The sequence below is a fragment of the Salminus brasiliensis genome, chromosome 1 (genome assembly GCF_030463535.1).
Source record: "Salminus brasiliensis chromosome 1, fSalBra1.hap2, whole genome shotgun sequence".
In the NCBI taxonomy this organism is placed as follows: domain Eukaryota; kingdom Metazoa; phylum Chordata; class Actinopteri; order Characiformes; family Bryconidae; genus Salminus; species Salminus brasiliensis.
The window spans coordinates 65066697-65083265 of NC_132878.1; the positions used below are offsets into that span (position 1 = coordinate 65066697).

At 39.9% G+C, this 16569-nt stretch overlaps 1 protein-coding gene across 1 annotated transcript in view; it reads left to right on the top strand.

Annotated features, from left to right (window-relative positions):
• The window catches only part of nkain2 (sodium/potassium transporting ATPase interacting 2), a 188305-nt gene that overhangs the window by 153936 nt on the left and 17800 nt on the right, over window positions 1-16569 (top strand). Inside the window, exon 5 of the mRNA XM_072686478.1 lies at window positions 16080-16140. Coding sequence (XP_072542579.1) covers window positions 16080-16140 — 61 coding nt within the window. The remainder of the gene's footprint in view (window positions 1-16079; window positions 16141-16569) is intronic.

Consider the following 16569-nt stretch of genomic DNA (forward strand, 5'->3'; position numbering starts at 1 on the left):
TCGCTTGGTGTGGAGGTCAGAACTCGCATCTGCTCTGTCCTCCCCTGGGTGGACGGATATTAACTGGACTGTCGTTCCGTTTTTGGGGAAGGGGAAGTAAGCCCACCCCACACTGCTAATCTTCGCACTGTAGCGCAGGCCTGCATGCAGAGTGGCTATTCAGACTGTATTTTTGGCAAGATCAATGGATATTGTCTGAATGGATTACAGTGAACAAAGAACAATTATGCACTTAGATGGAAGAGTCTGCTTTTACAGTGGGCGATCAATCTGGACAAGGCGGAGCTGAGAGCTAAAGGCCACATAATGAATTATTATCAAGTGAAGGAAAAGCATCTCCTCAGAAACCAATACAAATTAGCCAAGAACACCAGAGCTGAATTAAACTGAAATGCTTAAGTGCCCCTGCGGAAGGGGACAATTTTACCAGTAAGACTTTCTGTGACATTTGCTTGTGCATATAAGCATTGCATGTGTGGGTTATTAACACTTATTATTTCTTATTTGGAGCTCACCGCAAAGATGCTCATTGCAGATTTGACACATTTTCTAAAGCATTTTTGCCATGATTTTCTCATTACTTGACATTGAAAACGAACAGTGTTCCAGTCTGATCCTGTCGATGGGGAGTGCTGCCAATCCGGGCGTATTGTAACGGATTGGGTATCGGCTATATTAAGCCTAATCCAGTCCTGATCCTTTCTTCCTTTTTTGGCCACTCTTTCTATACCGATGTCATAGAGGTGCCATAAACAGACACAGCCTCCAGCAGTGAGATGCATTTTCAGAAGATTAAAACTCTGCAGTGTGGAACTACTGTTAAAGTGGAAAATGAAAAACTAGTAATATCTGTGGTCTCGCAATTTCAACTGTGTTTGAACTGACTGCCTTTCATCTATCTACACATGGGTGCCCAGGAGTGCATGGCTATTTTGTTTCATGTGTATTTTGTGCCATTCACTGTGAGTGGCATGTCACAGAAACCACGTAGAAACACATTTCACTTGTTAGTAACAACTGGACAAAAACAAATGCATCGTTCTGCAACGTTCTGCTATACAGTGCAGTGCCCAGCTATGCTTCTGCGTTAAAAGCAGCATTTTACTGCACATATATCAAGCAATAAGTGATTTTACTGCATCATTAATGTAGCCACATCATGTTGGCTGTCACACTGGATCACACTGGTCAATACACTGTAAAGGCCAGCCTGATCTCACAGAGAAAATGACCACACTAGTCATTTGTTTCGTCTTGTAAAATGACCCATTTTTACATTCAGAGGAAACGTGACCTCTAGCGATGAAGGAAAGACTAGGAAAGTCAAGGCTATATACATGTAAACCTAACCTTAGCCTAAGCTTAACCTACACCTTAATCTACACCTAACCTTCACCCTTATTCTAAATCCTTATTCTATGATAAATGTTTACTGTTTCTCCAGCAATTTCTGTCTATTCATTTTCTAATCTACAAAACGTTCTTCGTGCATGTGTGTATGTGGTTGTGGATATTTTGCTCAACACTGCCACTAGTCGACGGGTAGAAAATAAAAACCCTACCAAATAGGTTGTATTTTTGGACTGAAACAATCGACCTGTATGTTTGTTTCTAAATGAGATCATGTTGCAAAAGACACAAAACAACTAAACATATCAGTCTAGGAAATTACATTAAGCTCATATTAAAAGTAAAAGGATTTTACTGTAGTAATTGCCAGACTAAAATATCATATCCTGTCTTATATTATATTATTCTTATATTATTTTATTAAAACACAAGGCAGAATTGGATGTTTCTCAGCATTAAGGTAGTGAGATTGTATCAGAGAAGTTTTAGGGCTTCCTTGCTGAATGAATTTGTTACTGTCACTTAAAGACCTTGTATTTTCCTGTTTTTCTGCGTTTTGATATAATGTGAATCTGGTAAGTGTTCTGTTTATGATAGACTGAAAATTCATATTGATATTTATACAGAATATTAACCATTCATTATTATCTATGTTATATAATAATTATGTAATTTTTTATTATACTTAAACAGTATAGAAAACAAACAGTGATGCTCACCTCTGACTACTACTGGGTTAAGCTTAGCTGAATCTTGTAAACTAAAGAAGAGAGCCCAGTAGCCTGAGTCTATACAAAAAGCAGTAAGTGGCCGTTGCCACTGCCGTTTAGCCTTCAGTAGACCGGGTGAAGTGAGGGATGCTTCGGCTTGTCCCTCTGTCACTCCCTGTATATGTAACATGTTCAACGAGGGGTCTATTTCACTGAACTGAGCTGAAAGCATTTCCCATTGAGCCTGCACTCTTTGTGCCCAGCCGATAGAGACGTGTGATACGAGAGGTTGATGTCTTTATTTTTTCCTCCCCGCTCAGGCTGCGGTTTGAGGTGAAAGCCGCGTGCCTTCAGATTTATCTCACTCGGACTGCCGGATTGAACGTGTGTGTTAGATAAAGGGTGGCCGAAAACCCGAGCCGATTTGTGTGTTATCAAGGAGGGCAACAAAAAGGCCCCGTGTTTTTTTTGTGTGCTGAGTGTCGTAACCACCATGTCACAGAGAAGCCTATTTTCCCCTATGGCTAAGTGCCTGCTCAATTGTAAAAGTGGAAAATTGGGTCTGATGTGTTGTTTGGAAATCAAAGTAGTCACGATGAAAGTGTGGGATTCACTCGTTTTGTGCTCGCCATCACTGTGGGAATTCTACCGTTTGTCAGCAAAAGTGCTTCTGGTGCATCGCATTGATTTATGGATTGCGCCGCTTTAGAAATACATGGGTAGCTTTAGACAGTGCTAAAGACTACTGAAGATCATCGTCAGGAGATTCTTGAAGGGGGAAGGTTTTGAAAGCAAGTACATTCCTGACCCCGCTGTTCCTCCTGAAAGTGTGCAGTTGAGTGAGAGAATATCTTATCCAGCAGACCAGCCAAATTGGAAAAACTGCCACACTAATTCACATATATGCTCAATCCACCCTCTCAATTTTGCCTTCCACCATAGGAATTTCTCTCTTCCTCTCTCAGCGTGGATATTTTTCAAATGGAAAGATACTAGTACTCTAGCTGTTTTAAAACCTGCTGTATTTGAACATTTTTAGTCAAGCACCGCAAGCACAAATCGTCTGAATTTGGACCCGTCACTGGTATAGCACACTGAGGGCTGGTTCTGCTATCATGACTGATGGATCCTAAGCTCCACTGCAACAACTAGAATATGACTTTGCTGGCCAACATTAAGGGCGAGGAAATGAGAGACCACTGCTAATTGGGCTCTCTCGGATTCTGAGGGCAAAGCAGCCCGGGCCTGGGATTCAAGTTTAAGTTTTAAAGAAATGTGATGTGTAACTAGCTAAATTCAGCTACAATAGTCATTACACTAGCTAGCTAGCATACTCTCATACTATGCGAACTACATGAAAGACATGTTGTTCTGGCTCACATTTACTCACTTGTATATGTTGTGTTATGTTCTGACCAAAGGTTTTATTGGTTGTTTTTGGAACTTTCACATACTGCCACTGTGAAGAGCATGAAACCAGCATTACAGTAAAGAGTGCTGTTTCCTTTTACTATCTCTGCATGGCAGAGTAATATCCACATGGGGTAGTACCCACTTTTTATTGCTACATTTCCGTTTTATTTTTCTAGTACTTTTTTTAAACACATTTATTGTAGATAGCTCAATCATAAAATGACTGAGCCAACAAGAGAAATGAAAAGAAACCGGGGATATTTTGCCTCACAGTCGTGACTATTGGTGCGAAGACAACAGCAGTGAATCAACAACAATCCCACAATACACTCAAAACCTTAACCCTGTATTTCCCCTGCACTGCGCATAACCTGAGCAAAACAGCACAAGACATGCATCTAAGGTTAGGAATTAAAGGCTTGTTTACTTCCCTAACTTTTCAGCAGTCTCCTGCCTCCAGTCTGAGTCAAGTTGCGTTAGATTCACTGATTCGAGTCTTAATTTACAGTCCTAGATGGGAGACGTTCTCCTAAATGAACACCTGATCCAGTTTGGCAGTTAACTATCAGGCTTAGTACATGTGTAGAACAGCGAAACCAGCAAACTGTGCTGGACACTGGCCCTCCAGGATCAGAACTGATGACCCCCTGGATTGGGCTGGGTTATCCAACAGGATTAGTTGTTGTTGTAGATTACCTGCTTTGGACTGGGTTTAGTCTCACATTACTGTTGACAACAGACGTAGACGTAGTATAGCAGTAATTCCTAGCACTGATAAAAAGTAGCAAATTATATGCATGAGCCAGATGAGCAATGGAGCTGCAAAATTACTTCTCTATGGCAGCAGCTAACGGTATTGCTACCTCCAGATAAGGTAATCTAAAGTATGTGTCTCTTCATTTCTCACTGCAAACCGTTTTTCCACACCGAGGTGAGGAGTGTCTTTGACTCTTTGGCTTCCCCTCTTAACACACAGCAGACCTGAGACTCCCGCGTCGTTCTGATCCCTAAGCCCCTTTGTTAGCGAGGGAAGTCAAATATGCGCACTAGCGCAGCAGAGCTCAAAACAAACTCGCTGGATGCAAATGTGCTGTGACAAAGCAGCTTGTTTAGGAGGATCTTCTGTCTGCTTTGTGTGGCCGATGCACGATTGCCTAAAGAGCTTTAGCTGTCTGATACTGGTGAAAAGGGTTGCACAGTTTCTGTCGCCTCTACTCTATCTGTACTTACGGCCCAGACTCTTCTATGCTCAGAAGATCCAGTCTGGATATTCTTTTTTTTAAAATAGAAAGTGAACTTGCAAGATTCCAGATCATTTTAAAAGCACTACTATGTTTTGCAACTACTATGTCTTGGAAGATTCTTTAAGGGGTCCTTAGTAAAAGCAGTTGTTCTACCATTATCGTCACAAGCCTTTTTAGAAGTCTTTTTAGTACTACAGAGAACAGCTTTTGTGTTTTGGGGTATTTGTGGTTATCATTTACCTTGATGGCATTTAATAGGTTTCTTAGCATTTAGCAGCTCTTATCCAGATCTAAATTGCTGTCCAGTCAAAAAAGTTTCTATATAGTACTGAAAAAGTTTGAAAGGTTCCAAAAAGAAAAGAGTTTTTCCAAAATAGGTTTGTCTTTTTACCATTTTGCCAGTTTAAGGAACAGTAACGCATTAATTTTTTTTTCTTTGAGCTGTCATGGTTCCATATAGAACCATTGCCTTTACTAAAAAAAACCCTGAATAAAGTGTAGCAAAACTCTACACAATATTTTATTTAGTCTAAGGTTTTCAAAGAGATGGGTCTTCAGTCGATGTTTGAGCAGCCAGAGAAAGGTTTGTTCCACCACCTGTGTGTCAGAACAGAGAAAGGTCGATGCGTGTCCTTCATGCTTCTAGAAGGACGGCAGCTCAAACTCAGCCGTACTTGTATTTCAAAGGCTCTAGGAACCGATGGGTTTTGACCATTGCCATCAGGTGGGGAGTATTTTGGCTTTGTAGGTGAGCATCAAGGTTTTTAAATCAGAAGCTCCAGGAAACCATGGAAGGGAACACAGCTATCCTATTCTTTTAGAATGGCAACAAAACGTGTATAACCTCAAGCTATAATGAAGATTCACAGTTCAACTTCTGCAGTCGACTGATGTGTCGTGATGACTGACGTGTGGTTGGTGTGGTGCAACAGATAACACCACTACCTGCCAGTAAGCTACCACACCACGTGGGAGACTGGGGTTCGATTCCCGGTCTGGGTGACTGTGCTGCGTTACACCAACAAGAGTCATTGGGTGAGACTCTTAACACTACATTGGCCCACCTCTGTAATGCGAGTCACCTTGTAAGTTGCTCTGGATAAGAGTGTCAGCTAAATGCTGTAAATGTAATCATCTGTAAAATCCTGTAGATATATGTAAAATCTGAAAATTTTATGTGATGCTTAAGACCATTCAGAGACAAACTCTGTACTATGGCTTATTGTCATTAGAATCTACTCTCTGTTTAATATCAGTTCTCTTATCGGTTCCTTTCTGTCATTTTCCCCTTAAAAAAGAAACAGTCACAAACAAAGTCAACTTCTTAGTTATGGTGAACCCAACAAATGATTCTTTCATGATAATAGTATCAGTGTTCTACAAGCACTAGTATAAATGTGCTTCATTTAACATGTATTTAAGATTTAATAATTGCAGTAATTTATTAGTTGAGCAGCTTCTGTGTTTGTGCTTCTGGGGATTGTGCAAAGTGTCTTAAGAAAGAGATATAGATGTGCGTAAATTCTTAATTTCATACTTAATTTAGTATAGACTGCCATTCTTCCAAATCCTCTTAAGAATTTTCACTTTTTTCATAACTTTTAATGACTAAAGAATTTCAAGAACAATTGGTATTCTTGAAAAATACATGTTCATTAAACAGAGCAGCCTTTCTCAAACTGAATTACTAAAATAAATGTCTGATTTATCAAGATTAAAAGTGGAGATTGTTCTTAAAATAAGAGGTGTGTATGTAAGGAAAAAAATGAAATTTGAAGTTTCTTCTGCTTTAATAGAATCATTTAAAATATGTCTTGCATTGTTTATGACAAGCTGTAAAATGCAGCAACATCTCAAGAAAATACTAAAAAAGATTAGAATACTAAGATAATATTTGAGGATTTCTTAGAAAATTGCATTAAAGGACATTCTTTCAAATGTCTTGGGGTTTGTTTTCAGAATGTTAGTAACAATTATTTAAAGAAAGTTTTTTGTGTGTGTATATGTGTGTGTGTGTGTGTGTGTGTGTGTGTGTGTGTGTGTGTGTGTGTGTGTGTGTGTGTGTGTGTGAATTCTCCCCTGATGTGGCATACCTGCAGTGGAGGTGGGAGATGACATCACAGAGTTTGAGGAGTATCTGGAGGTTTAAATTTGGCCTGCAGATGTTTTGGTTAATTGACTCATAATGTATTTATGGCAGTGAGTGTTAAACCACACTGAACATTGTTCTGTTCTGTTCCTCATCAGTGAGTCTTGTGTGTAGGTGGACACTATAGGTGACTGTGTGTGTGTGTGTGTGTGTGTGTGTGTGTGTGTGTGTGTGTGTGTGTGTGGCTGTCCCACTGGGACAGCCACGCCCCTTGCAAGAAGACAGACACACAGAGAGGGACGTCAGATTACAGATTGCGTTTTTATTATTTATTCTCCATTGTTGATAGCGGAGCCGTCAAATGAAAAAATAATTATAATAATAATAATAAGATTCATTATTGTTTAAAAAAATCCCTTATTTGACCTGATTTTCACTCAGAACCAGTTACTGAATGGTAGCTCTCCTTTGTACTGTGCTTTCGCTAAGTGAGACCAGGAGCTGAAGACTCAATAAAGCAGTCATTCAGCAGTGGTGGCCCTTAACTGTGATTAAAAAGGTAGAAAGGTTCATTTAGAGAGCTGAAAGAGAAATGCCAGTGTGGGACTTGCCTAGCTACCTAGCTCTGAGCTATGGAGTGGCCTTGCTCGCTCTAATGTACTGCGTCTAATTCAGATGAAGAGCTGGCTGGGGGTGGCCCAGGGAGCTCAGCTCTACACTGAAATTGGTTTCTGCTGCAAGCTGGCAGGCAAGCACAGGTTTATTTCAATTAGGTCAGAGAATGGCTTCTCAGAACCACTACACCACAGTGATTTGTGATGTCTTAACGATGATGTCATTGTGTGTGTTACTGAATAGGAATTGCCTGATATTCCTAAGAATTGTTTGAACTGGCAATCAGTAGTATGAAAATATGATCAGTAGTAGTAGGAATATTAATAGTAGTGTTAATAAAAGTAGTGGTGGTAGTAGTAGAATTAGCAGCAAAAATAGTAGTAGTATTGGGGTGGCAGTAGTATTAGCAGTTGTAGTAGTAACAGTAATAGCAATAATGGCAGCAGCACTAGCAACAGCATTAGAAGTAGTAGTAGTAGTAGTAGCAGCAGTAGTAGTATTAATACTAGTATTAGCAGTCCTGTAGTAGGAGTATGGCAGCAGCACTAGTAGGGGCAGTGGTAGAATCTCCAGTAGTAGTAGTAGTAGTAGTAGCAGCAGCAGTAGTAGTAACAGTAATAGTAATAATGGCAGCAGTAGTAGCAGAAATAGTAGTAGTAGTAGTAGAATCAATAATGGTAGTAATACTAGCACTAGCAGTAGTAATAATGGTAGTTGGTGTAATAGTAGTAGCAGTAGTAGTAGTAGTAGTAGCAGCAGCACTAGTAGGGGCAGTGGTAGAAGTTCCAGTAGTAGTGGTAGCAGCAGTATTATAATTATTAATATTAGTAGTAGTAGTAGTAGTAGTAGTAGTATGAATAGTAATAGTAGTAGTAGTAGTAATAATATACATGTAGTAGTGTCAGTTGTAGTAGCAGCAATAGTAGTAGTAATACTAGTATTAGCAGAAGTAATAATGGAAGTTGATGTAATAGTAATAGCAGCAATAATAGTAATAATAGTAGTGGTAGTGCTAACACCACTACTATTAGTAGCAGCAGCAGTAGTAGTAGAGGTTGTAATAGTGGTAGTAGTAGTAGCAGCGCTAGTAGCAGCAGTGGTAGTACTGTAGTTTCAGTAGTAGTTAAAGCAGCAATAGTAGTAGCAGTACTAGCAACAGCAGCAGCAGTAGTACGGTAGCTTATGTAGTGTAGTGGGCAACAGCACTGCCTTTTCTGGGACAGATTAGGGTTCGATTCCCCAGATGCAAGCACACCTAGACAGTAGTAATAGTGGCGTTACTGTTGCTATATTTGTCAAAGATTTTTTGAAATTAAAAATACAACGTTAAGTGTTTACCATAGGTATGTCCTGCAGATAACTGAGTAATAGGATTCTGTTAACAGCCCAGACGTGTATTAGAGCATGAATGTTAAAAAATATATATATTTTCTGCACCATGTTGGCAGAGGGCATGTTACTCAGACCTTTTCAGAGCTTGTGAGTAAATCAGGTCTTCGGTTGCCTTCAGCTGGCATAGTGTTTTCACTATAATTACATACTGACTAGCTCAGCGGCACAAATCATCTATAACTGGCTTTCCAATTAAAGCAGTGTTTTATTGAATATTGGACTAATATTGGCTCATGTCTTCTCTACAGCGTTTATGAGATTAAACCCAATCTAACTGCTGTACTCCTTAAAATGGTTTATGCAGTGTATCTGTGTGTAAAAATGTCAAACCCCATACTGTGTACCAAAGGTGCTTGTATTCAGCGCAGGTCAAGTGATGTAAAAACTAAGCGCTCCTTGCCCTGAACGACTGTTTGTACTTGGGAGCTTATAAAGAGTGTAAACGGAGAACAGCAGCAATTGGCAGCCTGGCGGCGGAGTCTATAAAAGCTAGGAGCGGGCGGCCCACCTGGAGAGAGGCCCAGCGTGAGTGACGAGAAAGTCAAGGACATGTGAATTAGTCCAAGACTTGCTGCGAGAGCAGCTATACTGAGACATACCATTTCAACACATGCAAATTGATCAGACCAAGTGATTCCCCCTTCAGGAAATCTGGAAGAAGTTACTTCATTCTGATTTTTAGTATTTTCTTTTGAAAGCGTTTCTTTTCTGGTTTTAACACGCAGGCAAGTGAGACTAAAATGATGCAGTCGTTCCATTTGAGGACAGACGGCTCAGAATGCTAAGCAAGCCTTCAAACCAGAAGTCTTTGTCTCAGCTTGAGAAGCATTTAAGGCTGACTGTCATGGTTGTGTTTACCATGAGCCGATACAACTGAAGCATTCAGTGTCACTGTTATCTACCTAGCTAACATTAACTCCTTAACAAGAAGATTATAAACCTGATCATGGGAAACTTTGCAAGCCATTATCTGCACTTCATATCATCTAACATTATTCATAAGACTTCACACACAGTGTAAAACGCTGCTTAATCTGACACACAGAGATGGCTAGCTCAAATGTTAGCTCAAACATGAACTGTCAGCTTCATGCAAGGACTTTCAAGACTTCCAGTTTCGAAACATGGTCTTAAGTCAACGGAAGGCCGTAATTGGACGTTGTTTAATTTCAGTGTGGTGCAGGCTTGATGGAAATACCGCAACCATTTACCTTTTTTTTTCGTTCACTTCAGCACTTCATCAGGCTGACTAATATTAATTTATTTGGCTTGATATTTCGCTGTTTGAGGACAACTCTGTGTTGTTGTTTTGGGACATCCAAATATCTATGCTTAGGCATATGCTGGGCAGATCTTGTGATTTTTTTCATTTACTAGTTAATCATCTTTTATAAACGGCCTTCAAATGTGCACTCGAACACAGTCAATTCAGCTTTGTTGCAACTTAGTAACAACCACCAGCTGTTAAGAAAGGTGATGGCAATGACAAAATAAGCATCATTTTAACACTGTGTTTCTGTGATCTACTTACTAAAACAATATGATGTGGAGGCATGTGGCCAGCTTAACATGCCATAAAAATCACACACTCTTAACGTGTGTGCAGAGCATCTGAATCTGAGCCTGCGTCATACCTAGTGTCTCGCCAGCAGTACAGTGTTTGTCACAGTGTGCTTCAGTCACTATATAAAAGAAGCTTAATGCTGCCTTTATTGTTGGATGCACTGTGATAGTAATCCCTTGTTATTTTTATTGGTGGTCAATTAAATCAACACATTTTTGTAATTTTTTTCTAGTCAAGTCTAGCTGCAACGGTATTGAGCACAGAGTGTATATACATAAATGTATATGTATATATATATATTTCTTTGGCCAGTTGAGCTCTGCCTATATTGCAACCCTGTTAATATCCCCCCAGTATTTTTCTTCATGATAATTATTTAGTGATACTTAAGGGATGTGGCAATGTGGTGTTATTTGATTATTTGGTGATGTTTAAAGGGGTGTGGCAATGTTGTGATAGACAGCTAATGCTGACCATATTATATCATGAAGGGCTGAGTATTTCAGAACAATAAATGGCACACTGATTGAGTAGCCATTGTGTAGTAATCATGTTTTCTTCTATCTGATGAAAGTAAAGTTCACTTCCGGTATAGAGTCTGGGGAAGCGCCTGCCACTAAGAAACATGGGCTGGGTTCGAGTGATCACATGGCATCGCCAGTGATCGTGGCTCCCATCTTCCCGGCTTCAAAATGTGCAGTGGGAGTGATGAGGGACAAAATTCCACTCTTATGTAGTGTATAGTATTGAGCAATAATGTCATGAGCATGTTCAAAGGCAGCAATAGCTGTTTGCTTTGTGGAATTAATGCCCAGCCAAAAACCATCACAATCTCTTGACCAGTTTAGAATAAATATTTTTGTGCTCACTTTCATTCATTCCCTTCTCAGGCCTGCTAAATGTCAGCAAGTGTGAGGGAGCATTTTAAATGGCTGCTGATGTTAATTATACAGCAGAGGGAAATTGGTGTGGTGTTTATGTTGATGGCTGAACTGAGCTAAAGGTCCTCCATCTCTGACTCGCACCACCATCACCTTTGCATTGCTATTAGCATAAAATCCATACCGCTCTGCCCTATGATGGCAGTGCCTCTGACATGGAATCAGTAGCAGGCCCTTCTCACACACATGCACAAACACACACACACAGGGGCAGCTATTATGTGTCAGGTGAGACATACAGCCTTATCTGAATATGCTGCACCAGAGGAGATGACTTGAATTCAACTGGGCTCCTTAATGTTCAAGCTCCTTTTTAAAGCAGACCCAACCGCTTGGTGTTCTGAAGATAAACATATTAAAGATTTAAGCCCGTAATCTAGACTACAGACAGTAAAGAATGGGCTAGCTTAAGTGTGTGATGCAACTTTAAGATACTTGCATCGAGATCAATCATTGCTCGCAGACTAAACCTCAATTATTTAGCATCTCCTTAGAAACCGCGCATGCATTATTCACAAGCGTGGAATCTAATTTTAGATTTCCGTTTGGGGACGGCATGGCAGGGGGAACGGGTGTACAGAACTGTGTTCTGAGTGTTCGTGTATGTGTGTGTTCATGCTCACGTGTGTATGCGTGTGAGCGCCCTTCATTACACACCCTGCGCTAGCTGTATTTACAGTCCGCAAATTGGGTTTACATTCATGTGACACAATAGGAAGGAGATAGCATCAGGTAATCTTCATCCCATGCCATAATTCTTTCTCGCTGTACAGAAAAGCACATTCACATGCACAGTATTTCCACAGTATTACTCAGTGGTTGTGTGGCTGGCTCAGAGGTGTGGGCTATACATAAAGGCTGATTAGCAAAATAAATCTTTAGAAATATTTATTTGTATATGTGTGTTAGTCTGCATTTAGCAGCTAAGGCTTCACAGTGGATGTTACTACTTCTATAAACTAGGTGTCAAGGTGTACTCTCTACAAAGGGAGATCACTCAGAATTGCACAAAATGGCAATGCTGTGTGGCAGCTAAGACTATCATAACTGCTATCTGTTTCTTTGTTTATTTGTCATATTTATATAGTGCATTTGCAAAGAATTTAAAAAGTGCTGAGTGAAGAAGCAGGTCTTCAGATGTGAAGGAAGTAGTAGAAGAACCAGTCACGGACAGGTTGGGGAACTACAGCACTAAATGACCTGCCACCTATAGAGAAGAGCTTAGTGTGAGATACAGCTAGCAGATTACTACCAGAGGATCTAATAGTGTGAATAGGGATGCAAAGATGAAGAAGTTCCTAAAGATAAAATGGAGTGAGACCACAGGGACCTTTGATTGTGAGGAAGAGCATATTATATTTGATCCGGGAAGAAACAGGCAACCAGTGTAGCAGATGTGTGTAGCTTATTGTGTGTTAGAAACCTGGCAGCGAAATGTCCTGAGAAACATCCTCAGATGTTTAGCAAAAAAAATTACAACAGTCTTTATGAGAGCTGACAAAGACATGGGATGGGGGTTTAGGGTTATTAATAACTAAGAGCGAACAGTTTTCTGTAATAAATAACAATAAAAATAATGAAATAATGTAAAAAATAAATAAATAAATAAATAAATAAAAGCCAAGGCTATGTTAAAAAGCATGTGTTCACTTCATAGCGCACTGATTTGTAGAGATGTCTGAAGGTTAGAAATGTTACTATCAGTAATATAGTACAGTAATACAATGTGTAATATGCTGAGTATTTTGATGATGAATCAAGTATTTATATTTATTTTATTTCATTAATTTGTTCATGGCTATTCAGGCTCTATATTGTTCATCGGTGTTTACTGCACAAATCTGCACTTTGCCACCTAAAGAGTAGCCTGTTAGCCTGTTAACCACTGTGCTGTTCAACCTAGACCTAGTTTAAGCTTTTACATCATATAAACTTTTACTTCATATACAGTTCTATGCAAAATAACATGTTTTGTTGATTTTTTTCAGTGAAAAGAAAGAAACACAACCTCGGCAGGGAACTAAAAAAGCTGGGTGACAGTTATACTATCCAACATGCTTGGAAGTACAATGTATAATGGACATATACAGTGGAAAAAGTAAACCATGATAGTATTTATAGTCATGTCAGCTAGCCTTTTCTATCTTGAGCCCTGTGCTACCTGGAAGATGTGGTGTGAGTGAGGTGTATCAGAGCACTGTGTGGACTCTCTGACCCCAGCCAGGGCCAGTTTAAGCCTCCGTCCTACGCTTTGTGATGCCATTCCATGCAAACAACACTGCATGTGAAAACAGATTGTATGCATGTGAATTCACAGCCGCTAATGGCGCTGCTGCCTGAGAAGCAGACGGAGGAGGCTGCACATTATTTTGTGTAAATGAGGGCGAGACCTTGAGGTATTCCAGGCATCTTAAATGCGAGCTTCCTCCGATTTACTGCCACCCTGTGTTTATCTAACAGCCGAGCTGGAAATGGACTCCCAAATTGTTTGCCATATGTGTAGTTAATTGAACCGCTCAAACGATAAGAATTGAAGATACAGCCGTGTCGCTCAGACGTTTCTGTGTGTGCCAGACTGTCCCCAGACGGGAACGAATATGTAAATGTCCCAGCCACAACAGAGATCTCGGAAAGGCACCTTCGGATTAGGCGCATCACCACAGTTCGTGTGCTTAACACAGAGCTTTGCTGTGTTTTTTGGACTGTGCTAAATCCGTGTTGGCAGGAAGGACGGCAGTTTGTCTCCTTAGCAGGGTGTTAACAGAGCTAACACACACACACACACACACACACACACCCATGTCTAGCACACATTCTCAAGCTGTACCTGTCAATTCAATCAGACACCATAAATTACCCCCCTTCTATAAAATCAGTGATGTAACACTCAGGGCCACAGCTCCAAGATTAAGAGACCTTGACGGCAAAAAAACAGTGTTTTTCTCAGACCTTCTGTTTTTTCTTGTCAGTAGAGAGCTGATGGCTTGTTTTTTGTGATTTCGCAGTGTCTCCACTGCCTCCCATTTCATAGAGCCTCATCTATAACTTCATCAATGCAATTAGACACTGCTTTGGCCAAGACCCTATGGACAAAATAGACATACATCAATCAAATTGGTACATAAGCTGATTGTGATACACCTGGCAAAATCTTTAGAGCATAGTTATGAACTTGATGTGATGTTGTCAAAAACTGGCCTGCATTTGACCAAAGTAACTACCTGAATGCCTTAAAATATCTGTAAAATACCTAGTCTAGGTCAGGAACCTTACAGTACACAATAAATAATGTAGTAATTAGCATGTTTATTTACATGAAGCCACCCATGCCAGTGCCAGCACTGTAATAATAAATATTTAATATATCATATAATATATAAATATAATGTATTGCACAGACTAAGTACATCTTTCTTTTATGCAGTAAGATGCAGATTCATTAAACTCAAGAATATCAGTGCTAAGCCACGCCACTCTCACTCTCTCTCTCTCGACCACAGTAAAAGCCAGTTGACATGTAAATGAGTTATGGCATAATAACAACCAACACCAGCACCTATTTGAATGACCAGAATCACAGGTCCGGAGCCTATTCACTATCCTTCATTAGCAGAGTATCAACAATCAAAATGATCGTATGAATTACATTAAATAACTACATTGAAAGCTGAAATTCTACACTTCTTGAAAAATGAAAATAATTCCATTACTGTCCAAATACTTATGGGCCTGACTATATAAGTTGAACGTTAATGTCAGGATTTCTGTCAAAAGCACTAGTGAGGTCAGGTACTGATGTTAGATGTTTAGGTGTCTTCCCAAAGGTGTAGCTCCATCAGTCCTGAGAGTACAGTGCCATTTCTCCATAGCCCAGCACTTGGGGGCTTTATAGCGCTCTTGGTATTGGGCATGCATTGTGGGCTTCTCGTGCAGATGCTCCAGAGTGCCCCATTACATTGACATTGTCTTTCTGCAGAGAGTATACAAGCTTTTTTTGCAACACTGAACACCTGTGCCAGCAATAGGTACATCTTAAAGTAACTGACTTGGGAGTAGTTGTGACCAAAAGGTTAAAGATGCGGGCTTGGGAATGGAGGATCACAGGTATTGATCCCCCAGACCAGCAGGAGTGCTGAGGTGCCCTTGAGCGAGTCTCCTAACCCCTAAATTGTTCACCTGGCGCTGAGGTGGGCTGCAGGTGTTTGTTCACTGGCCTATTCACTAGTGTGAGTGTGTATGTGTTCACTACCACGGATGGGTTAAATGAGGTTGAATTCCGTTGTACTGCTGTGCAGTGGTTATTAAGTGTGCTTCTAATTCTAATTCACTAATTAGTGTTAGTGGGCTGCTGTTTCGTTGTGAGTAATGCTTTTAGAGACAGAATGGAGCTACACCTCCTTGTCCTGGTTATTCTGAACACCTATTTCCTTCAGCACTGCATCAGTTTGATGTAAAGCTCTGGCTTCATCGCCACCTGTTTCATTAGCAAAAAAAAAAAAAAAGCAAACAAATAAAAAACGCCCCCCCCCCTCCGTCTTTGATCTCTTTATTCTGTCCCTTTTTCATCGCTTGCTCCCTGATCTCCAAATACCTCATCATATAGGAACACTAACACGTTTTATCTCTGATGAAAGCCTACCACCAGTTTTCTTTGATGGTTTATGTGATTTTCATAAAACAGTACAAATGATTGTCAATAGCTTTCTTTAGAAGGGACACAACTGTGTGAATCTAACTGGCTTGTGTGTGTGTGTTTTCTAGCTTGCTGGGTTCATCTATGCCTGTTACGTGGTGAAACTAATTTCAGAAGAGGAAGACAGCTGTGAGTATGCCTGTTTTAAGTTTCATTTGGGTTGTTTGTTTGCTTGGTTTAAACATTTTTTATGTCCATATTTAAAAAAATATTAAAGATTATGTCAAATTCAGACTCAAGCATGATGCACTGACATCATTTCTACACTAATAACTACCAGCTATGAATGTACATGTTTATTATAACAATTTCATGGAATACGTTTGTCTTGGAAAAACAAATATCATTCTGTTACAGGTAGAAAATTCACAGACTAACACACCATTAAAATACTGTTTTTTTTACAACTGTACTGTAAAAACTGTAAGAATTTACAGTTTTACTTGTGCTTGCGAGTAATTCAGTAATTCAAAGTCAGTAATATTGTACTTTGATACTAGTGCTTGGTGATATGACCTCAAATCAGCATCACAATGAATTTAACATTTTATATTGATG